The sequence below is a fragment of the Pantherophis guttatus genome, chromosome 3 (genome assembly GCF_059756535.1).
Source record: "Pantherophis guttatus breed Tessera chromosome 3, ASM5975653v1, whole genome shotgun sequence".
NCBI classification, from domain to species: domain Eukaryota; kingdom Metazoa; phylum Chordata; class Lepidosauria; order Squamata; family Colubridae; genus Pantherophis; species Pantherophis guttatus.
In genome coordinates, this window is record NC_142065.1 from 58,598,482 (window position 1) to 58,623,304 (window position 24,823).

Sequence of the window (24,823 nt, forward strand, 5' to 3'; positions counted from 1 at the left end):
CAAACTGTGCAGACACTTAACTCTTTATTTAGCACTTGTCTTGGGTAAAAAATCTTGGACACACTTTGTAGATTAGATTTTTTTCCAGACATGAATGAAAATTTAAATATAACAATTGGCTGCCACTATACTACAGAGAAGTCAAAGGCTATATATTTACATTCACAGTTTCAACTCTAGAATTTTTCCTCTTGCCCTTCCAAGTTTATGGAACTTGGCCAATTTCTCAATGGAAAAGCAGCAGTATTAAACTATGTTTACATAATAACCTGGGAACTACAGATCATTGCCTTCATGATTTCAGTCTTTACATTACTATTGGTTCTACTCCCCGATCCTTCAAAGTTATTCTGAAGTTTGTGTGGAATTACAGGAATTAGGAGTTACGACCACTGTTGAGCCCAACATTTAAGTGAAACATTTGTTAAGTGAGTTTTGCCCCATTTTACAACCTTTCTTGCCACACTTGTTAAGTGAACCACTGCAGTTGTTAAGTTAGTAACATGGTTGTTAAGTGACTCTGACTTTCCCATTGACTTTACTTGTCAGAAACTCACAAAAGGGGATCACATGACCCTGGGACATTGCAACCATGATAAATATGAACCAGTTGCCAAGCAATTAAATTTTGATGAAGGACCATTGGGATGCTGCAGTGGTCGTAAGTCACTTTTTTCACTGCCATTGTAACTTTGAATGGTCACTAAATGAACTGTTGTAAATCGAGAACTACATTACTTGTATCTTTCTTTTCTGTGGAATTTGCAAAACTAAGAATTATCAGTCTAAATCAACCCACTGCACAATGAACAGAACAGAACAGAACAGAGTAACAGAGTTGGAAGGGACTTTGGAGGTCTTCTAGTCCAACCCCCTGCTTAGGCAGGAAACCCTACACCACTTCAGACAAAGATGTTATCCAACATCTTCTTAAAAACTTCCAGTGTTGGAGCATTCACAACTTCTGCAGGCAAGTTGTTCCACTGATTCATTGTTCTAACTGTCAGGAAATTTCTCCTTAGTTCTAAATTGCTTCTCTCCTTGATTAGTTTCCACCCATTGCTTCTTGTCCTACCCTCAGGTTGTCCTTTTCTGTGAAGTCCTCTTCGTTGAAGGCTGGGGCTTAATCTACTCCATTGGTCTAGTTCAGGTTGGTAGATACATGTTTTTCAACTTTAGTGTCTAGTCTAGGGCTAAGAGACATTGACATTGACCTAAATTGGCTTCTGCGGGCAAAAGAGGATGAGAATCTGTAGCTTTCTATTCCTAGCCCAAGGCTAAGAATAAGGAAGCAACAATTTTCCCTATTCCAAGCTTCTATAAAAACACACTTCATTTTGTATGAATTCTTACATACATATGAATTACCCATGCCCTTACTGCATGCATTTATCTAGTAGCAGCAGAAAGGAAAAAATTCAAACAGTTCAAACAGAAGTGATTGGACAGCCATTTGTCCAGATTGGTATACGCTTAAGACTTTTTTATTTCATCATGCTGGCCTGGCCTAAATCGTCTCCCCTTTTAAATATAAATTTTAATTTGTTTTAAATTATGGGGTATTTTAAATTCAGCCAAATTATTTAATTCGTTTTTAATCTATTTTAAATTTTTGTATTTATGTGTTTTATCTTGTGGCTGTTCACCGCCCTGAGTCCTTCAGGAGAAGGGCGGTATAGAAATTTAATAAAATAAATATACGATCTCCTGTCTGAACAGGGGGCCTAGAAGACCTCCAAGGTCCCTTCCAACTTTGTTATTCTCTGCACATTCTGAAAATGTGCTTAAAAAGTATCACGACATGTTTATCCTTGAAAGAGCTGTTAGGGCACCTGATGTGAGGAACATGGAAGTGTTGTGAGGCAAGAGATCCTACAAATGGGGAAATGGACCATTGAAAATAGCTTCACAGAACTGCAGTATTTGGAACAAGTGATTAATTTTACCATGGTTTCAAATTTAGTTCTCTGCAGCTGGTACAGATTCTTATATGAAAGCTACCAAATTTATAAAACTATTAGGCATAAAGCATTCTCTTCTGATATATTTTGATATTTGTCCATTAGTATCATTTGAATCAACCATAAGCAACTTCTAATATTTATTGGTATGTATGAAAGTATCCTTGCAGTGTTTCAGATATTGACAGACATTTAGACAAATGTCTAAATACTACATCTAGACATTTAGACAAATGTTTAAATACTACATCTAGATAAAATACATAAGGCATTTTGCTTTTTATGAGCAAAGTTCCCGAACAATGCATGTCCAAGTTCTGTATTGTACAGTATCATGTTAATACATCTCTGTTCTCCCTTAAGAACAATGACTGTATTATGAAAGAAAATGGTTATAACAGGGAATTAACTCAAAAGTCTGTGTAAGGAATTCATCAACAGCTGTGTTACCAATAGGAGGATCAAATGCTTCATTTGCCAAGAGCTCAATGCATTTTCATTCCAAAGGCAGAATTGGAGGTAATCCAGGGACACAAAAAAGCTCAGAGTTACAAAGGGGTGTAGTCCCATAGAGTTACAGCTGCACACAAAAAAAGAAAAAAAATTAGTGAGCAATAAATACTATGAGAGAAAGAGGAAATGGACATAACCCCTTCTCCTTTTCAGGATTCATATTGTATAATTGTATTAAATGTTCCTCCAAACCATCATTTGGGTAAAGCAGTTCAAGAATACCTTTGTGAAGCCCCTAGCAGCCATTCATACTCAAGAAGGCTAAATCCTCTACAATATTATTAGCCAAATTCAATAGAATGTTGTAGCTGCACATTTGAAAGAGTGTTTTGTTTTGTCCCATAACATTTATATAGAATCATATATAATGAATTCTCCAGTATACCTTTTTCCTTATAGTATTTTCCCCCTTCCTTATTTCACAATTTTTGTATATGATGATGGCTTTAGAGTGTGACAGGATAAACATTCTGTGACAGTTCTCATACTGATAAAGATAGTAACTATTATCAATCAATGTACATTGATAAAGCAGGCAAGCCTCTTCTGCTTTGCATTGCAAGAGGACATGAATGTTTATTTATTTATTTATTTATTTATTTATTTATTTATTTATTTATTTATTTATTTATTTATTTATTTATTTATTTTATTATATTTCTATACCGCCCTTCTCCTGCGGGACTCAGGGCAGTGTACAGCCAGGATAAAACATAGCATATAAAATTTAAAAACATTTTAAAAAACAATTAAATAATTTTGGCCCGAATTTAAAACAACCCAATTAAAACCGAAATTTGATTAAAAACCTAAGAGGATGGGATCAAGCCAGCCCAGCTAGATGGAACAAGTGTGTCTTCAGGGCCTGATGAAAAGTCCGGAGGTCTAATATCGTGCGTATCTCAGGGGGCAGGTCATTCCAGAGGGCAGGCGCTGCCACAGAGAAGGCTCTCCCCCTGGGGGTCGCCAGCCGGCACTGCCTGGCCGACGGCACCCTGAGGAGGCCCTCTCTGTGTAAGCGAACCGGTCGGTGGGAGGCTATTGGCGGCAGAAGGCGGTCTCACAAATACCCCGGCCCTAAGCCATGGAGTGCTTTAAAGGTGGTCACCAACACCTTGAAGCGCACCCGGAAGACCACAGGAAGCCAGTGCAGCTCGCGCAGGAGAGGTGTTATATGTGAGCGCCCCGTCGCTCCCATAATCCCCTGCGCGGCCGCGTTCTGGACCAACTGCAGCCTCCGGGTGCACCCCAAGGGGAGCCCCATGTAGAGAGCATTAAATAAATAAATAAATAAATAAATAAATAAATAAATAAATAAATAAATAAAGCAGTTGTGGGAGCCTTTGAGCAAATTTAGTTAGTAAAGGTGAATTTCAACATGTAAATGGATGAAAGAGATTGCAAGTGTTTCACATCTTGACCTTAAAGGTAGCATATTTTTTTCTATATAGAGAAGACAAGTGAGTGTGGGTATTGCCAAAATTGTGAAGTGATTTAACATTGCCTTCCTTCTTTCAGAATATATTTTTTGACTTCCCAAATGAGTCTTCAACCCTAATATTTTCAGTTCATATCCTAACCAAGCACTAACCAGAGCCAACCTTGTTTAACTTTGAAGCCTGAAGTTGGTCAGCTACTGTATCCTGCTGATACATTGTTTAGTTAACCATGTTTTATTGAATAAACTGGCTAAGCTCATATATCATACAAAATCATAAACCTTAGCTTACTAATTAATGATGGCTGAATTTACACAACATACTGAATCAAAATCGAATCACATAATTCCTTATTGCAATGTGTAAAATCAACCATTGCAACTTATAAATAACAGATTATTGCTTAGGTAGCAGGACCCAGCTTATGGTTTATTTAATAGACTTTAATTAAGCAAATGGCTTAGTGTGATGTTGAACGCAGTTGCACATTAATGAACAATCAGCACTAGTGGATAAATTATTTAGCTCCTTGTTTCTTGCTTTCCTATATATGATGATTAACAAATTTTAGGTTTTGGCTTCCTAGCAGTTCTACTCCCAAACACTTCTATTGATTTTATTTGCTTGGGAGGATGACTGTTGCTTGTCTGAGATTAAACTTGATTGTGTAACATTTTTTGAAAGGTACTTTTGAATTCATTTCAACTATGATTTAACATAATACTATGCTTCCCAAACATGCTAAAATAATTTCCCACATCCTGAGTCACAAATTATTAATTTCATTTAATCTTCTCTAATCTAGTATGTTTTGCTAATTCAGTAATACAAAGCAGTAAGCTGTGAGTTCAAGTCCGGTGTTAGCCATGAAAGCCAACTGGGTGACCTTGTGCCAGTCACTTTCTGTCATCACAACCCACCTTAAACAGTTGTTGTTGTTGTTGGTAAAGTAGAAGAGGGAAGGTACGCTGAGTATGTTTGCTGCCTTGAGTTATTTGTAAAAATAATGTTGGGATACAAATAAATAAATGATAAATGCAAACACTTCTTATAATATATTCATATAGTGGTAACCATCAGAAGGACTATTTCTGTGTTATCATGGCAGCTCACCCATAGTTGGCATAATGTCCCATCTATAGTTCAGCCAGAGTTGATTTAACTTGGCAGTGCAATGGTAGGTTATTCTTTACAAATTATAAAAATATTGGTCAAGTGGAGGAGAATTTAATAAAACTGCAAACAGAATTGATTGCAAAACATTTTAGAAATGTCAGAGTTCTCTTTGGGTCTCTCTCTTTTTGCTACAACATTTGCAGAGAGAAATAAAAAGGTTTAAAAAACCCGTTGTGCTACAGTTAAGCAACTGGATGAACTACACTTGTTTGTTGTTCTCATGATTCACAGTATATTTTATTTCCTGAATGTCATATTTTATTTGTTTTAAAAAACTTATATTCTCTTCCTAGGTCACAGCACCTAATTATCTTTGAGTTTGGGAGTTAAGTAGGGTTGGATCTGGTTGACCTGGGAATTCCAGTGCTATGATTTAGATCAGGAAGTTAAAAATATTCTAGAAACAAGAAATGGCAAGCCACTTCCATACTACTGTCAAGAAAACTGCAGATATGGATGTGTCCACAAAATTAGCAGACTGAAACTCAACTTGAAGGAGAGTTTATCTTTTATCTCCCCAGAAAATATCTTGAAATAATTTACCAATCAAATTTAATACAATAATAAAAAGTATATTGAAATATAAGATATACATTAAAGTGAATTCAAGAAAAAGACAAATGTTTCTACCATTTACCCAAAGATGGGTTGAAACATCATTTTTCAGTAGATGCCTAAATTATTTAATAGTAGGTGCCTTTGAATATCAAAAGGGAAAGCATCCTAAAATGCAGGTACCACTACAGATATAGCATGTACAAAGCAAGATGCTCAATTCAACAACCTGGGTTTTGCAGTTTTGGTCCAGTTGTAGTTTCCAACTTGTTGGACATCAAGCACATTGTGGTACTCAAAGTGCAAAATGATTATTGTCTAGTAAAGGGCTAGTAACAGATGCTCCTAGTCATAAAGGTCACATGGGCCTGTGGTAAACATTGTGGGAAGGCAATGATGTTAGTTTGTTGTAGCCCAAAATCAGGAAAAACCTGACAGTACCATTTCTAACTAACATGTTTTATTAAAAGGCATGCATTTTTGCAAGTTGTAAGCTTATTCCTTTCAGGGGAGGAGGAACTGGCTTATCTCTGTTTTGATTTTATAGCCATCAGATGTACTATCATGCTGTTTTTCTCCCAGCATGTGAGAATTAACTCTCACAATCTCTCACAAAATCTTCAAAGAAATCAGATTTCATTTGCGATTTATTCACTTCATCACTGCATCCAGGCAACAGTTCAGGATATGATTCTGATGTTACTGAGAAGAATTGGTTGTTATCAGTGTATTGATGGCACTCTCTCAGCGGGCCTATGACCTCTCACTATATATTGTATGGTTTAATTGTGAAAATTCAATAAATAGTTGTCCTTTAGAGGTGTTGTCAACCAGAATCACTTGTGCATAGTCTCAAGGAGAAACTTTATTGTTAGTCACCTATAAGAATCTTGTCAGACTGACTACATTCTGTTGGAAACAATCAGATAATTCAGGGATTCAGGGATTCTGGTGGAGATCAGGTCTATGCATCCTTCTTCAGTTCAAGGACTCTAAACATGGCTCCCTCTTAACACTTTCCTCGAGTCTAAGTGGAGATTCTACCACATCTGTGTTTTATAAACCATACCTTATCATATAGCATATTGTGTCAACACAACTATGTTAGATTCAACAATCATCAGTAAATCAACCACTGGTTAATGCAAGGGTTCTGAAACTAGGGATCGCAAGCTTATTGGGATGGGTCATATTTTTTAATGTATTTCATGAATTAGTGTTTTTAACATGATTAAAATGGCCAAATCACTCATTTCAGCAGAGAATAACAACTGATATTGTTGATGTTTCTAACATTTGAGCCATGGTGGCGCAGTGGTTAGAATGCAATATTGCAGGGTAATTGTGCTGACTGCCAGCAGTTCGGCAGTTTGATCCTGACTGGGTCAAAGGTGACTCAGACTTCCATCCTTCCGAGGTTGGTAAAATGAGGATCTAGATTGTTGGGGGCAATATGCTAACTCTGTAAATTGTTTAGTGAGGGCTATAAAGCACTATGAAGCGGAATATAAGTCTAAGTGCTATTGCTATTTGATTTTAGAGTCCACTGGCTTTGCAGCACATTCACTCTTCTTATACATATAATGATGTTGTCAATGCTTGATGTATCGAGAAGTATTATTTTTCAGCCAGCTTGTGACAGAACCAATGTTGATTTCGGCTGAGAGTTAATGACTTGTCCAGGTTAAAGCAGCTGGCTTCCATGCTTGATAGAGGACCTGAGTTTTCCCACTCCTTCACTACTACTGTACACCTCATTGGCTCACACCTACTGTTACTATGTCAAACAGTTATTGATACTGACAATCCATTGTCACTGATTATTTTATTTATTTATTTATTTATTAAATAAATTCCTATTCCCTAGGGACTCAGGGCGGTGAACAGCGAAAGATAAAAATACATGTAATACAAACGTAAAAACCAATTAAAATATACTAAACACTCTGGTCCTAGATAATTCAAAACCTCCCAGTGTAAAACAAAATCAAAAGCAATATAAAGGGAAAGTTAGGCCAGGCCGGCCTGCTAAAACAGGAATGTTTTGAGGGCACGGCGGAAAGTGCGCAGATCCGGGATCTTCTGTATCTCTGGGGGGAGTTCGTTCCAGATGGTGGGTGCCCCCACAGAAAAGGCTCTCCCCCTGGGGGCTGCCAGTCGACATTGTTTGGCTGACGGCACCCTGAGAAGCCCCTTTCTATGGGAGCGTACTGGGTGGTGAGAGGCTATTGGTGGCAGAAGGCGGTCTTGTAAGTACCCCGGTCCTAAGCCATGGAGTGCTCTAAAGATGGTAACCAAGACCTTGAAGTGCACCCGAAAGACCACCAGGAGCCAGTGCAGCTCGCGCAGGAGGGGAGCCACATGGGAGCGCCATGCTGCTCCCATAACTACCCGCGTGGCCGCATTCTGGACCAGCTGGAGCCTCCGGGTGCTCCTCAAGGGGAGCCCCATGTAGAGAGCATTACAGTAGTCCAGGCGTGAAGTGACGAGGGCATGAGTGACCGTATTTAACGAGTCCCGATCTAGAAAGGGACGCAACTGGCGAATCAGGCGAACCTGATAAAAAGACCTCCTGGCCACACCCGTCAAGTGTTCTTCTAAAGACAGCCGTGAGTCCAAGAGGACGCCTAAGTTGCAAACCCTCTCCGTGGGGGGCAATGACTCGTCCCCAATAGTCAGTGATGGCACCAACTGACTATATCGGGATGTCGGAAACCACAGCCACTCAGTCTTGGATGGGTTGAGCCTGAGTCTGTTCCTCCCCATCCAGATCCGTACAGCCTCCAGGCACCGGGACATCACTTCAAGGGCATCATTGGGGTGGTCCGGGGTGGAGATGTATAGCTGAGTATCATCAGCATACTGATGATACTTCACCCCAAAACCACGGATGATCTCACCCAGCGGCTTCACATAAATGTTGAACAGAAGGGGCAAGAGAACCGATCCCTGTGGCACCCTACATACAAGGGGCCTCGGGGTCAACCTCTGCCCCCCTGTCAACACGGACTGTGACCGATCAGAAAGAAAGGAGGAGAACCACTGCAACACGGTGCCCCCCACCCCTAGCTCTTCCAACCGGTGCAGCATGATACCATGGTCGATTATAGCTAGTGGGATGTGGCTTTCCTCAGAATTAATTATGCACCACTAGTATCTCTTTTGGGCTGGCATAGCATTGTTCTTTGGCCTATCTGTAGAATGGCATATGTCAGTGATGGTCAGCTTTTATCTTTATTTGATAAAATTATATGGTTCTATTGCTGTTTTCTTTGATATAAAGATTGAAATTTAATTTCGAAGATAAATAATATATTTTTCTCTTGCTCCACAATAATGACTGAAATCAGTTTTTATTTGGAGGTGTTCATATACAAACCCTTCTATTATTTTAGAAATCAAGGAATTGGAATGTTTAAGAAGCTCTGACAATGTAACAAACAAATAAAATCTTTACAGTATCTAGTTGAGTGGACAATGCTTACTTCCACTCTGGACGCAATGAATAGGACCCTTGCAGCAGAAATTAATAAGGAGATCAAAAACCAGCATTCTTCAACTCAGCAGCAGCCCATTCCTTGAAGTGCCCCTGGGGTAGCACTTAAGTTTAAAAATAGCCTCTACTGTTGCCCCAATGCCTTCATGCTATTAACAATTGTTTCTAAGTTTAATTGCATAGAGACACTGGTGTGTGTCCGTGCATTTCCCCTAGTTTTCATTGTGGACCCTCCTCCTTGCTGGTAAAGCGCTTGTCCAGAGGCAATTAGGCCCTTGAATGGAAAGAGATTTCCTTGTTCTGACATAAAACAGAATGGCAGCTGCCCTCCTATAATGGCAGCATGTCAATAGAGGTATCTTTGTTCAGCAACGATTTACGGAGTTGAACAGGTAATGTCTTTATATGAAAGACACATTTCCTCCTCCTCCTTTGTCCCCATGTACCTACAGATTTTTAATCCAGAGCTTTAGTGACCATATTAGTCTTCTGATACTGTTGCCTCCTCAAAGTCTGATTGAATGTAATGCTGATTAATAATTCCCACAAGTATATGCAGATAAAGATGGCTATGGAATAGACTTTCCACAGGCAGCACCCATGAAAACACTGGCTAGGAATTCTGAAAGTTGCAGGCTGACTCTGCCTGGAGTTCACTAGATGAGGAAGACCCACCCAGAAATTTGATGGACAGATTTAAATAATAGCATCAGTATAAAAGTGACCAGTGATGAAATATTGGATATTTAGCCATTATTTATTTATTTATTGGTCTTTAGTAGAACATTGGAAATCAGCAATTTGCGTAGCTTCTACTTTTACTTTGGTGCCGGAGCAAGCGTATGCTGAAATAGACGCTGCCTGATTCCTGGCGGTCTTCAGATAGGATATTTGTCAGATGAAGATTCATTCATATGTCACTGGGGGGGGGGGATGAAAAAAGTCAGAACATTTATATCTCATCTTCAACAATTGTTTCATGCTAGCATTGTTTTATGAGCAAATTCACAAAATCTGTTTTTGATAATGTTTAGAAGATATCAAATTTGTAAGAAACTGTCTGTTTTGCAAATTAGTTACAATAAACAGCTATCTGCATACAATCCTTCTCTTTCATTCAAACTGTATTTCAGGAAGTCGACTTAATCTCCAAAATATGCTTTCACTAAGAATTTACTTGGCACAAGATGGCAAGTATTTCTACTAATCCTAATATATTCCCTTGATTTCGTGCAGAGGTCATGGTATTGTACATCTGGAAGTACAGTTCTAACTATGACTGCAGTGTCTTGGCAACGTATGTATGTGTCTTTGTTTTCAGCATCTGTCATCACCTATGCTTCTAGCAAGTTTTAACTAGTAAATATGACTTCTTTTATGAACATGCAAAATATTATGAACAGAAATTTCTTTGTGTAAGCCAGTTGAGACAAGAGAATGCATATGCAGACTGAGACTCAACATAGCCTTACCTCATTCTAAATCCAAATTTCAACCCACCAAATGATTATTTGTAAACATTATCTAGTGCATTTCTCTATATAGTCTAGATGTGTTTTACAACAAATTTTATCATCCATCATATTAGCCATAGGTGATGAGAGTCGCAATATTTGGAAAATGCCTTCTTGAAAAAGGAAGGATTTAATAAGTTTTGATACTTTGGAAACCATTTACTACAAACATATTTTCTCAAGATGGCTTCTTTTTATTTATTATTTATTAGGCACACTTCCAAACTGCTTCCGGTTAAAAAAATTGTTGTGTAGAGACAATTACAACTGGAGTGCTATATAAGCTCAGCAAAATAATGCAGCAAATTCACAAACAAAAGCATAGCAGCTTTCTTCTTTATATAGAGCGATTAAGACTGGAATAACGAAAATGTACTTAGATCTGATTGCTATGGCAACCCATTCAGCTCAATTATAATTCAACAGAGTTGGGAGTAAGCGCTAAAAGAACCTAAGTGTATAATTCAGCAATGTGTTGGGGTTTTCAAGTATTCTCCCATTTTTGTCATAAATGGCTGTTAATTGGCTCTGTAATGTTTGGGTAGGTAAAATAAATTAGAATACATTGAACAAACAGCTGATTTTATTGTGCTTTTTGATCAGTATTCTCACTCAAGAAGCTACCACCAGATTATCTGTCTTGATTAGACTATTCTGGAACAGGAAAATATGTAACCTTCAAGAATTCTTGAAACACTACCCTTAGGAGGCCTAGATAGCATAGTCAATGTGAAAAATACTAGAAGCTACAGCTGTTGAGTAGCAACATCTGAAAGACCAACAATTCTGGCACTTTACCCAGGCCTCTGACAAGAAAAAGTGAGACCCCTCACTTCATCATGCTTGCCATTTTTAATCTTTATTTTTTATGCTTTGATTATAATTTTATTTGTTTGATGATTGAGAACTACCCAGACTCATGAGATTTAAGTGGCATGCAAATTATAATAATTATAATTAATAATCTTCCAAGGTGACTCATTATCATCTTAGTAGCTGTCATTGTCATTATCCTGTTTTCAGTTATTTTGAATAAAATAAATCTTGGTTATCAAACAGCAACCATGCTAATAAAATCTCACAATTGCTTTATATTTCTTTTTATATTATAAAAAATTAGAAACTGAATTCCAGGAATTGACAAATACTGAGAACTTTACTACTGATATAGGAATGGAGTTTGGCCTAGAGGACACCCGAAATAACTGGTTGAAAAGAAGAAAGTGTGAATAATCAATGTGGCAATACCGGGGATAGTAGAATAGAAGACAAAGAATTGGAGATTATCACAAAATATCAAGATCTGAAAATGGAAAGATTATGACATAAACCAGTCATGATTTATTGACACAGTGGGCGCCATACCAAAAACTCTTAGATGGCACTTATATGCACATTGAAAAAATTTCCATCTGTCAATTACAAAAGGCCATACTGCTTGGATCCCAGTAGGGGTGTCCACAGGGATGGATGTCAGCTGTCAAAATGGCAGCTACAATCAGGCAACTAAACTTGCCCTTTTTACTTAAGCAAAACACAACAAAAAGTGCAGGCTGTGATCATTTAGACATGTTTGCCATTTGGACGGTGTTGATGTTCCTTCCATAGACACCTTTGATCCCAGCTGTACTCTTGGTTCTGATGGCCAAGCCCTTGAGTATATTCTGGTGTGCACTGATGCTTGTTGATTTGCCATTGCTAGAGTTTCATTTCCATAAGCCCACTTTCCAATCATGAGAGTAGTCGGCCTTGAGAGCAATACAGAAACCTCTTGCAGAAATCTGTTTAGCTCTCTAGTTATTTAACTCTTACTGCTAGATAAGGATAATTTCCTTTTATCAAATTTCTGTTTAGTTTTGGGACATCCAATGTTGATTTTAATGTTTAAGCGTTTGCCATGTGAGTTGCATCTGAGTCTTAAAATGTTATCATTTTTTGTTTATCATTTACTTGTGTGCTTTTGCTGCTGACACAGGTGCCTGCAGGTGGATAAAGGGAAGAGAAGAAGGGAGTGAAGTGAAGAAACATGCATCATTGTAATATAAACTCTGACCCTTATGAACCTCTGAGTATGAAGGAGCAGAGCTTGCACTGCAATACATGTTCTACCATTAGGCATCATTGTGATTAGAAATAGATGCCTAGAGCTGCTGAAGACCAATAATGGCAATGATAAAAATAATAACAATTTAACATTACTTACTCAATGGGTAACTCATTATTTTCCAGGCTTTTATACTTGTCCTCCAGCTCTCTTCTCATTTGCATCCTGAGACGGCAGAATCTTTCTTCATCGTTGTTGTCGCTGCTACTGCTGCTGCTGCTACTGCTGGAGGATCTATACTGAATGAACTTGATTACCTCGGGATCCATTTCATCCATCTCAAGGCAGAGGCAGGGGGAGCGGTAAGCCACCTTCAGTGAAGCACCCCACATTTTTTCGCACATATGAGTTCCACTGGCATACATCTAGAATTCAGAGAGACATAAATGGTCTGGTTTATAGTATCATTTACCATCAGAACCACACTGTCCTCCTTACAGCTTCCTTTACATCTAGGCTATTATGAAAAAGTAAGGCAAGATGTGGTCTGATTCAGTTGGGAGGGTGGATTGGGGAACTAGTTTATTCAGCTCATTCAGGATCCAGAGCATACACCATACCAGAAAACTCCTAATTGCTTTATTATGAGGTTAAAAAAACTGGAGCTGAAAAGAAACAAATTTTACCCAATCCTTTATGTAGAATTTTAGCCTCTCTTCTTTTCAGCTTTATAAACAGAGCTGTACCTTATATCATACCAATGTTTTTGAACTATTTAATTCATTGTTTTCATTTTGATTAGTAATTCTTTCTGAAATATGGGGCGGGCAACCTTTGATAGCCAGGAACTGCACAGTTTAAGTTCATACTACAATATTTTTGCATTTCTAGTTTCAAAATTGGGAAGCAATCGAACCAATAAAATAAAATAAATAAATAAAATAAATTGTCCAAGTGAACATATGACATGGGGATCCTGCAGTGGCTGTAAGTGTGAGGGTCGATCATAAGTCACTTTTTTTTCCAGTGCAGTTTAACTTCAAACAGTAGCTAAATGAATGGTTTTAAGTTGAGGAATATTTGTATAGAAAGCCATGTGACACTAACATTAGGGTAGTATGTATGCCTCAGAAGTAGCTTACTGTACAATACATTACCTCACTGATTGGGATGCAGTCATTCTTACAGTGATTCTCTCCTTTTTCATCAATTTTCCAATCGGTCAACGAGTTGCTAACACAAGTGTGATCACTTTTACAAGCTTCATACCTATATGAGAAAACACAAAAGTAGAGGCCTTATCTGCATTTTTAACACCCTATGTAATGCAACATAGAATAATGTGTTTTATTTTTTAAAAAAATCAAGTCAATGCTCCTTCAGGATATGATTGGATATTATTCTTTACAAATTTACAAGGCAGTTTAAAACAAAGACATTTTCAGGACAAGGAAGGGAAGAAAAAACAATATACCTAAACCATGTGGCTTGTTACAATGATAGAATGTACAGTATGTTAAAAAAAGACGTGTAACTTTCCTAGGTGATAGCTATTAGACTAATAAGTAGGGAAGAATACTTAATGACTAGAGTTGTGGTCAAATCCAAGCTTCTAAAGAGTGATATTTTCTCCTCATCATTGCAAGGTCAACCTAGGGATGAAAATATTCTAGCCTGGAGAAGTAGCACTGGTATGGAGCTTACAAAGTGTACTTCATTGTTTCCATTTCTCATTTCTCAAAGTCTTCCAGTGGCTTTAACTATATAATTGGCAGAAAATTGGAAAGGAAGATCAAAAAAGACCACTCTGTTACTGTCATACTCTAAAGTACTACAGGTTTTGAAATAATACTTTGCAGAAACATGGTTGGTAAAGCCAGAAGTGGTATTCAGCAGGTTCTGACCAGTTCTGGAGAATCAGTAGCGGAAATTTTGAGTAGTTCAGAGAACTGGTAAATACCACCTCTGACTGGCCCCGCCCCATCTATTCTCTGCCTCCCGAGTCCCAGCTGATTGTGAGGAAATGGGGATTTTGCAGTAACCTTCCCCTGGAGTGGGGAGGGAATGAAGATTTTACAGTATCCTTCCCAGTAGTGAAATCTGAACCAGTTTACTACCAGTTCGCTGGCTGTGCATGCGCGCCATGCGCCAAACATATGCTGCACCTGCGCAGGGTGCACGAAACACGAGTTGTGTGCATGCACACGCAGTACGCACCAATGGAGTCTTGGGAAGGTAAGTAGAACAGCGCGAGGGGATGATCAACTGTGGCGCGGGTGGGAACCTTTTTAAAAACATTTTAAAAGTATTTTAAAAGTATTAAAAGTATTTTTATATTTTTTAAAGGTTAAAAAGCTCTGACGATCACAGCTGTGCCATATGATCGTCGGAACCTTTTTTTTACTTTTTTAAAGCATTTTTTTTCTACCTATTCGTTGGAACAGGTAGTAAAAAAAATGATTTTAAGAGGTTGAAAAAAAGGCTCCGACAATTACAGCTGTGCTGCGCGATCATGGGAACCTTTTTTTAACCTTTTAAAAGCATTTTTTTACTACCGGCTCGGGTGAATAGGTAATAAAAAAATGCTTTGAAAAAGTAAAAAAAAGGGTCCGGCAATCGTGCGGCACAGCTGAGATCATTGGAGCCTTTTTTTTTTTTTACTTTTTTAAAGCATTTTTTACTACCTATCCACCCAAACCGGTAGTAAAAAAATGCCTAAAAAGTAAAAAAATAAGTTCCGACAATCAGCTGAGTGACGCGCTATCTTCGGAACATTTTAAAAACTTTTTAAAGCATTTTTAACTACCGGTTCTGGAGAACCGGTAGTAAAAAAACGCTAAAGAAGTAAAAAAAAAAGTTCTAACGATCGCGCGTCGCTCAGCTGATTGTCGGAACTTTTTTTTTTTTTTTACATTTTTTACTACTGGTTCAGTGAACCGGTAGCATTTTTTACTACTGGTTTGGGCGAACTGGCCTGAACCAGTAGCATTTCACCCCTGATCCTTTCTCTGCCACGCCCACCAAGCCACACCCACAGAACCGGTAGTAAAAAATTTTGAATCCCACCACTGGGTAAAACGCTTCTTTGAAAGTTTTCCCCAGCCCCACTACCTCTATCTGGAGTTTATGATCGTGTGGGGTTCTGAATGAAGCCAGGAGGCCATGTTTTTGTGTTAAAAACCTGAAACAGAAAGTAGCATCACCTAAAAATTTATGATTCAGTTAAAAAAAACCTATGCTAGCCGTTCCCAAAATCTTCAATATGTCCAGTTAAATTTTTAATTTTATTTTTTGAATGTCAAGACTTTTGCCAGCACCAGCTTTCAAAAACACTTGAAAACATCAAAGGGTACAGAAGAACTTCAGGTAGACAAACAAAAATCGGTAGCTTGATCTATGGAACAAAACTGTTGCAAGACAATAATAACAATAAAAAGCCATTTCAAATTCTTTTTTTTCCTAAGGAATATCATCTTAAAATGAATGATGCATAGTATCACAACAATTGTAAATAATATTCTGTTCTGCCTTGTAAAAATCCATGTGGGTTTACTTCTCAACATTTTTTAAATGCTAAGAGAAAGTTACTGGTAAGTTAATAAGATTTTAAGAATAATGAAATTGCATTGGAAATTTTGATTTCACCCCAAAGAATGAAAAATTAAAATGTAACTTCAAACAGAATCTTTTTATTTATTTATTTTTAAAATAGCAAGAAGATCCACCTACCAGTTATCACAGAATCTTTTGCATATGGGAACAGAAGAAATAGCAGCTGGTTGTCTGGGATGAGCCCAGTAAGCAATATATGGTGAGCACCTATAAAAGCACTCTATTTTCTTCATGTAAGCTTCACACCTATTTTTATGGAAAAAATATTCACTGTTATTATAGAAAAATCTTCAATAAACCAAATGGAAAATTGCTTGGGAAGTTTAATTCAGTTGTTCCTTAGACTTGTAATTCTAAAATTATACTACAATTTTATTTAAGTAAATACTAGGTTTCATATCAAGGCTACATTAATACTTTATTAATCTCATTGATAACCCTGGGTAGCAACACCAAAGGGCTAAATAGAAAATGTATTATTTATTTATTTATAAAATTTATAGGTCACCCAACTTATCCCTTTTTTCACCTAGTTTGTCTTGCTACATTGTCTTAATTACAGATAGTCCTTGACTTAACAACCACAACTGAGCCCAAAATTTTGGTAGCTAAGCGAGACAATTAAGTGAATTTTGGCCCATTTTACCTTTCTTGCCAAAGTTGTTAAGGGAATCACTGCAGTTGTTAAATTAGTAACACAGTTGTTAAGTGAATCTAGCTTCCCCATTGACTTTGCTTGTCAGAAGGTCACAAAATGTGATCACATGACCCTGGAACACTGCAACCATCATAAAGATGAGTCAGTTGCCAAGTGTCTAAATTTTGATCATGTGACCATGGGTATACTGCAATGGTGGTATACGTGAAAAATGTACAAACCAAAAGCCACTTTTTTCAGTGCCATTACAACTTTGAATGGTCACTAAATGAACTGTTGTAAGTTGAGGGCTATCTGTATTTGCCTTAATTCAGTTGCCTTAATTCAATTAATATACTATAAGTCACTTTGGGAATCTTTGGATTTTGGACAATAAAAAAATAATTATTAATATAATTCTACTTTTAGAAGAAGAAGAATAACAGCAACATCTGGAGCACCACTTGAATATTATCAACATTAACAAAATCACCATCTGTCAATTGGAAAAGGCAGCTTTTCTTGAAACAGAAACTTACATCCTGCGACAATACCTTTAAAGCCATCAAACAACATCTGCCTATCCTAGGTCCTTGGTAAAGACTCAATAGTTGGATAAAAATGTCAAATCTAGTCTAAACATCTGGCTGATTGCACAATAACCAAAACAATGTATTAAATGTATACTTATGTCACCCAATTTCCAGGGACTCTTTATGTTATGCTGTTGTTACAAACAGCAATTATGGCAGAATTATGGCAAATAACATATTCCTAGAAACATGTGGAAAATAAAAACAAAACAAAACCTACTCTGGGCTAAGATTTCCACATCTGTTCCAGAAGGTAGTATTTATTTTAACGACTGGTGAATCGGCCAGTTGTTCTGTAATGTTTGGATAGCAACAGGCGGCTGTGGGAAATTAAAAACCAAAGAATTATTAATAAAGGCTTACTTTCTAACACAATTATAACTGTGAGGCCTCTGACCTAGTTAAATACCCACAAAAGCCAAGGTTGTTACAATTGGAATTAAGTTGTGGGGCACTTTTAGATGAAGAATTGTTTTGTTCCCCTTCTTGCAAATCCTCTTGAAAATTCAGCTTGTCTGTCTCCTAAGTCTAGGAAACTCTCAGAGGACAGACAGCTAATTAATACAGTAGTTGCTTTTTCATGCCAACATCTGAGCAAGGACAGCTTTTGCCACTATGTAATTGATTACTTATTTTGCCTGTGATTCCATACCTAAATGTGCATGTCCTTCCTGTCTTTAAAAAATCTCTCTCTCCTCCCTCCCTCCCTCCCTCTCTCTCTCTCTCCTCACCTTTCTTTATCTTGCTAAAAAGTGTTACATGACAACCTCAGCTAGGTGGCAGAGGTGGATGCCATCTGTAGTGACTATATGTCTCTGTCTCTGTGTGTGCAGCAATTTTTTTAAATTTGGAATGTAGGAGCAAGTAAGAATTGAAAGGGAATAAAATAGATATGTGAGGAATCTGTAAAACAAAGAAAAGAGAGAATTTAACAGAACTGAAAGAAGAAAGTGTGATTTTGTGACTAATGGGGAAGTGACAACATATCGGTAGTAGCTTGAAAGAACGTATTACACTTGTGTCAGAAATTATGACTTGATAGCATCTATACTGTTGTGCAAATGTTGGAAAGTAGAAATTCCTATGGTGGTGATAGTTGCACAGTAAGCTCTAGTGAACCATGATAATAAAAGAACTAGGGATGAGTTTGAAAAAAATTATGGATCATTCTTTATTCTATTAGCGACTATGAGTGGATGGGTGGGAAAAGATGATGGTACATTTGGTCTGTTTCCTCCTATCCTTTTAGGTCAATGGATATTTGGCTTTTATTCTCCAGTTGGCACTGGAATGTACCAGCTCCATGTTTACACAATGATATACCTGACAGCAGCACTGACTCCCACCTCACTCACTTTTCCTCATTGAATTACTTCTATAAAAGAAGTATGTTGAGGTGATTTGTTCTATAGAGTGGATGAATGAAGGGCTAACTGCAAAACTAGTATATGAAGGAGGTGTGAATGGGGTTACGAAAGCCACCAGTCATGGTTGGAGGGAGTCCATGAGGTACTCAGAAAAGTGAATTGAGAAGTTTAAAGAGCAAAATGCAATGTGTGAAGTGATGTATGGATATGTATGGAAGAACAATGATTTACAAGGATACAAAGTATGAAGAGACATCACGAATGATTTTAGTATAAACTTTTATCATTTTTCTTTTTCTACTTCTACTTTGACTTGAATTTCTTGGCTTATTCGTTTTTATTCTTTTCTGTGCTTTTTTATTTTAATCTTGAGAATCCTTGTACTTTGTTATTATTTCATCACAGAAGTAATCAGTTAACCCCTAGTGTGCATACATGTGGCTACATACAACACATACACACGTAATTGTATCATGACATTGAGCTCACATTAGTGGCATGAATAAATGATAAAAGTACAAAGTAATCCTTCAAGACCCCCTGTTAACAAAGGCACCAGCGCACAATCTGTTGACCTTATACAGTTTAATTTTTGACACAGTTTTGCAGCACTTACATTTGGCATATAGGGTACATTCCTGCAAGTATTTTTCTTGGGTAGGCCTTGGCTTGTGACCAGCCCCTCTCAGACATCTTTGTCTCTGTCCAGTGCTGGACATTAAGACAGCGAGGAACAGGAGCACTGAAAATCGCAACATCTTCTTTTTACTGCTATCCTTGTCAGGGATCCTGTAGGGAAGTTGACATTTCAATCATAATGGTGGTTTATGAAATGTAAGGACAACCTTAATGTGAAATGTCAGAAAATATTGCAACTAAAATCTAGTAAGTGGAACATGGTTTTCTTTCTTATCCTCCTTAAACAATTGAACTGAAAATTTATTTATTTATTCATTCATTCAATTTACATTTTCTGTTCAAATAAATGTGTAGGGAATTTTGCTACCAAAATTCTTGACTGAAGAAGAGTTCAGAGAAATTAGAAAGCTTCCAGTAAGTGTATAAAATGTGATATGATAAAATATGATCCCTATAAATTTGATTTTTTTTCTCATGGTGAATATTGTACAATTATTGTTGCTTTTGAACTGAGAATATCAGCATACCTTGTGCAACTATTTCAATTCAAGAACTTTGTTTGTGGTTTCCATATCTCAACTTTCTATAAAGAGGACAGTGTGGACAAATGAGGACCCAGTTTGTGGTGGCAATAAGCTGACTTTGTATAAATATACAAAAGTATGAAGGCTATTGCTTAACGCATTGTAAGCCGCCCTGAGTCTCCGGAGAAGGGCGGCATATACATTAAAGCAAAAAAAAAAAAAAAGTCACCCCATAACAGGCATGCAACATGTATATACACCGTATTTTTATCTCCCATCTCAGTGCTGCATCCCAGTATGCATCCTCTCTCTCAGGCCACACTAATAATATAAACAAATATTAGTACCTGAGGTTGAAGCAGCTTTTGCCATTATGGGAGTGGCCAAGTAATTAATGAGAACTAATTATGTACTATGCTACATTAGTATTCTGAAGTAGCAAATTGTGCCCCAGCACAAAATCTCCAACTTGAAAAGGTTTTGTGTTCACTACTTTGTTTACCATGTAATCTTTGGAGTGTATTAATAATCAACAGGGTTCTTTACCCTGTTGGCTTTCTATATTTATCTTCTCATTAGCCAGTGATGGGTTTCAAATTTTTTTACTACCGGTTCTGTGGGTTTTGCTTGGTGGGCGTGGCGTGGCTTGGTGGGCGTGGCTTGGTGGGCATGGCAGGGGAAGAGTACTGTAAAATCTCCATTCCCACCCCACTCCAGGGGAAGGATACTGTAAAATCTCCATTCCCTCCCCAATCCAGGGGAAGGTTACTGCAAAATCCCCATTTCTTCCCGTTCAGTTGGGAGGCAGAGAATAGATGGGGGCGGGGCCAGTCAGAATTTTTACTTCCAGTTCTCTGAACTACTCAAAATTTCTGCTACCGGTTCTCCAGAACTGGTCAGAACCTGCTGAAACCCACCTCTGTCATTAGCAGAATATATATGCTGCTTTCCATTACCGGTATGAATCCCACCAAATGACATAGAGAAGACACAGACACTTGACTTCTTAATATCTCTTGAGGAATCGAGATATTTTTTGGGTTCCAAACTTTCAGGCCATTGTAGACTATGAAGAAGCTAATGTTATTTCACAATATAGAACATAGAACAATAGAGTTAGAAGGGACTTCAGAAGTCTTCTAGTTCAACCCCCTGCTGAAGCAGGAGACCCTTTCAGTATACCATTTCAGTCAAATGGTTGCCCAGTCTCTTTGAAAGCCTCCAGTGTTGTTTGATTTCTCTTTAGTTGTATTGCAACAATAAAACGTTGGAAATATTTTTTTTTTTATCTGAGAAACTTTGACCTGGAGTAATAAACAGTGTTGCATAATTTAAAAACTTTTCTCTATTAGAGGATACTTAAAGTAGAGTAACAATTGGTGTATGGGTGGCATATCCTTTTGTTTGCTAATTTATAATGTACAAGAATACCAGAGCAAGACAACCTTTTTCCAGGTGAAGTTCAAAGGGCCAGAAAGCAATTTAACTCCAATCTCCAATCCTCCTTGACACAATAAATAAATTAAACATTATTGTTTCAAAACGTGAATTAACTCATATTTACAATAATTAACATTTGATTTTTACAGGATGTGTAATGTAGATGATTTGGTTACTGAGGAGTTAAGAAGAATTAAGCATTTCCCTTGCCAGTGCACTTAAACTACAATTCTAAATTGTTGACAAATGTTTTTTTTTTCCTGGTATGATTATTAACTCTGGTAGTTTTAGCATAATATGGATGGTAGTTACTTGAGCATTACAAACACAATATCTGTTTACTGATGGTCTCATCATCTTCAGGACATACAGTAACTTTATATATATGGTGTGTGTGTATCTGTGTGCCTTAGAGTAGGTGTTGACTCTTGGTGCCTGCCTGGACAAATCCCTTGTAGTTTTCTTGGCAAGATTTCAGAAGAGATTTGTCATTGCTTCCTCTTCCTAGGGCTGAGAGAGAATGTCACTGGCCCTAGCTGGTTTTGTGCTTTAAGGTAGAACTAGAATTTAGTCTCCCAATCCTTGGCCTTGTGCCTTAATCGCCATACCAAACTGGTTCTTGCGTCCCTGTCTTATATTAATTATACGACATCATTGCTATTTATGCATACAGTTTAGCAAACATGATAATCTATTTCCATTCACTAATTCTAAAATTAAAATAATACACTGTCATTTTATGGATTCTCTGGATTTTATATTCCTTTTGTTTTGAGGAACTGGTATTTAAACATCCCTTATCAATTTAGCTCCCTTCCACACTCTTAACTGTTTTCACTTCCCAAGTTCCTAGAAACAATTTGAGGCCAATTTGTGATTATTCTCACGTCCATCATCCTTGAAGTATTCATCAACTAACCATTTTTAAAATGTGATAAATAAAAAAAACAACGAAATGATAGAAGGCTGTAAAAATGGTATCTGATTGGTCACCTATCCCTATTCACAGTCTATTTCATTCTCTGATTAAAATATTTGTAATGCACTGGGAGAGGGAGGATGGCTTTATATTTATTAAAATAGCAGAAAATTAAAGCTTGAAGTTATGATAGGTTATTTCCAGCAGGAGTTACAGTACATTGTATAATACACTTTATAATGTAATGATAATGTGATTTACATTGAATAATAATGTAGTTATTTTTATTTAGCATGTTGTATGAACACACCTGCCATTTATTAACTATACCTTGGTAGTACAGGGGTTTAAGGCACCCTGTTATTAAGCTGATTATTAAGACCAGCTGCCTGCAATTACTGCAGGGTTCGAATCTCGCCAAGGCTCAAGGTTGACTCAGCCTTCCATCCTTTCTAAGGTAGGTAAATTGAGGACCCAGTTGTGGGGGCAATAAGCTGACTTTGTATAAATATACAAAAGGATGAAGGCTATTGCTGAGCACATTGTAAGCCACCCTGAGTCTTCGGAGAAGGGCGGCATATAAATCAAATTAAAAAAAAAAATACCTATGGTGCAATATGTTGTACAAGTTTAGCTATTACATAAAGAAGATAGTTAATATATAACACAGTTTCATATCTGATGCAAAGATGACTTAAAAGTAAAAATAGGCTTGATATTAAATGTGTAAATGCATTTAATGTGTTGCTTCTCTTCAAACAGTAACAACCTGGAGTGGAATGAAGAGAAAAAATACAGGAACAATGCCTCCAAGAAAAGAGACTAGCTGTTTACAGTATGTAAAAGACTAACTTAAAAAGCCATTATGATATCTACTCATTTTTCCTTCCAAAAGGGAAGTTTCCATCATAAAGTGCTGAACATCATTTTAGGTAAAAATTTGCCAAAGCAAGGATTACAGAATTAGTACTGGTAATTGTTCTAATTAATCAATTCTAAGGCAAATGAAGCCAAATGTAACCATTGATTGCTTACCTCTTTGGCTAGCCTTCTGTTCCTTTCTTTTCCCTCTGGAAAGAGACTGAGTAAAAAAAAAAGTTTCTGGTCTTTTCTGTCTATTATACCCTCTATATATATTGATTGCCAGCAAAAAACATAGTTTGCAAAGCAAAGATTCCTAGACTTTTGCAAAAGCTAACAGACTTATCTCTGGGTCATTTGCAACTGGGATGTTGACCTACCTGCTTTGTTGGATTAGAGAAAAAATTTTTACTCTAGAAACAGCCAATCAGAAACCTCTACAGAAGGCCTGAAAACTTGCAATTCATCTAATAAAATGCTACAGATAAGACATTGGAAGATATGCTCATATTCAGTTAGAGCTGGATCATTGCCCATTCACTGATTTCAACAATTAGGTGTACAGTATTGATCTTGATGCTGCAGAATTGTCTTTGAAGTATAAAGCTGCAATAGGTCCCACTTTTTCCTTCATATTTTAAAATCTCCTTTTAGTTAAGGGTATGAACTGACTCAAGGCAGCTTGGGAATCAGCTTTTCTATTAATAAAACCATAAATACTGAACTTTTAGTGGGCTGCTATGTTTGATGTGACTATGTTAGTTACGCAGATATTTGTACTTATAAAATGTCAGTTACATAACTCATTTTTTAAAAAAAAATAATCTTTCTTTACATTTTCCATTAAAAAACCCACAAAAAATAACAACACACCATATAAATAACATACAAGACAACATAACAGATAACAAATATATCTGCAAGTACATTATATTCCGAGGGAGATAGAACGACTTATCTCTCTTTATACATCAATTAGGTCTATCCGACCTCACTTTATTAATATAATATAGGTTTTCAATAAATACATAACTCAATTTTTGATACTCTAGGAATAGGACTAAAAAGGTTGGGGAGTGTCATTGTAATACATCTGGAAGATACCAGATTGGGAAAATTTAAGTTACAAACAAGCCTGTCATTTATTTTATTTAGCTATTTAGAAAATTTATATTTCTAGTTTCTTTGAATGTGGAACAAAAATATAATTATTTGCCCTCTTTTTGCTTGTTTTCAGAAAACAATTCAAAACTTTATATTAAAAGGCATAATAAATAGTACATATAAAAAAAATCACAATCCTTGAAATCAAAACTCCACACAAAGATCATTTAAAATTTTTCTATGCATTTTATAATGAATTACTAATGATCAGATAAAGTTGTAAAACAGGTAAAAATTAAGAACATCTTTGTTGTTACCACTCTGTATTTGTTATCTGTTAATGATAGGATCACCTCTTTTTGAAGAGGCAGCAATTCCACAAGGAAAGAGAAGGAAAGTACTAAATGTACAATTTTTTGTGAAGCTGGG

The 24,823-nt window shown here is 36.9% G+C and overlaps 1 protein-coding gene and 1 long non-coding RNA gene across 2 annotated transcripts in view; one reads left to right on the forward strand and one right to left on the reverse strand.

Annotated features, from left to right (window-relative positions):
- The window catches only part of LOC117664159 (uncharacterized), a 25,092-nt gene extending 14,798 nt beyond the window's left edge, over positions 1–10,294 (forward strand). Inside the window, exon 3 of the long non-coding RNA XR_004590930.3 lies at positions 10,274–10,294. This is a non-coding gene — a long non-coding RNA (uncharacterized LOC117664159). The remainder of the gene's footprint in view (positions 1–10,273) is intronic.
- Positions 9,879–23,547, reverse strand: LOC117664158 (riboflavin-binding protein-like). The gene is made up of 7 exons (XM_034414992.3): positions 23,465–23,547; positions 19,524–19,696; positions 17,761–17,860; positions 16,428–16,556; positions 13,856–13,967; positions 12,858–13,123; positions 9,879–10,060 (listed from the first exon to the last, which is right to left on the reverse strand). Exons 2-7 carry the CDS (start codon positions 19,663–19,665, stop codon positions 10,051–10,053), a joined length of 759 nt encoding a protein of 252 aa, XP_034270883.2. The 5' UTR covers positions 19,666–19,696; positions 23,465–23,547; the 3' UTR covers positions 9,879–10,050.
- Positions 23,548–24,823: the final 1,276 nt, after the last annotated feature.

What these genes read in the sequence shown, in the direction of transcription:
- LOC117664158 (XM_034414992.3), bottom strand. Translation starts at nt 19,665, where the DNA reads ATGTTGCGATTTTCAGTGCTCCTGTTCCTCGCTGTCTTAATGTCCAGC. An exon ending in TGTGGAAATCTTAGCCCAGA is followed by an intron (nt 16,557 to 17,760) that starts GTAGGTTTTGTT and finishes CCATAAAAATAG; the next exon opens with GTGTGAAGCTTACATGAAGA. An exon ending in ACTGCATCCCAATCAGTGAG is followed by an intron (nt 13,124 to 13,855) that starts GTAATGTATTGT and finishes TCTGAATTCTAG; the next exon opens with ATGTATGCCAGTGGAACTCA.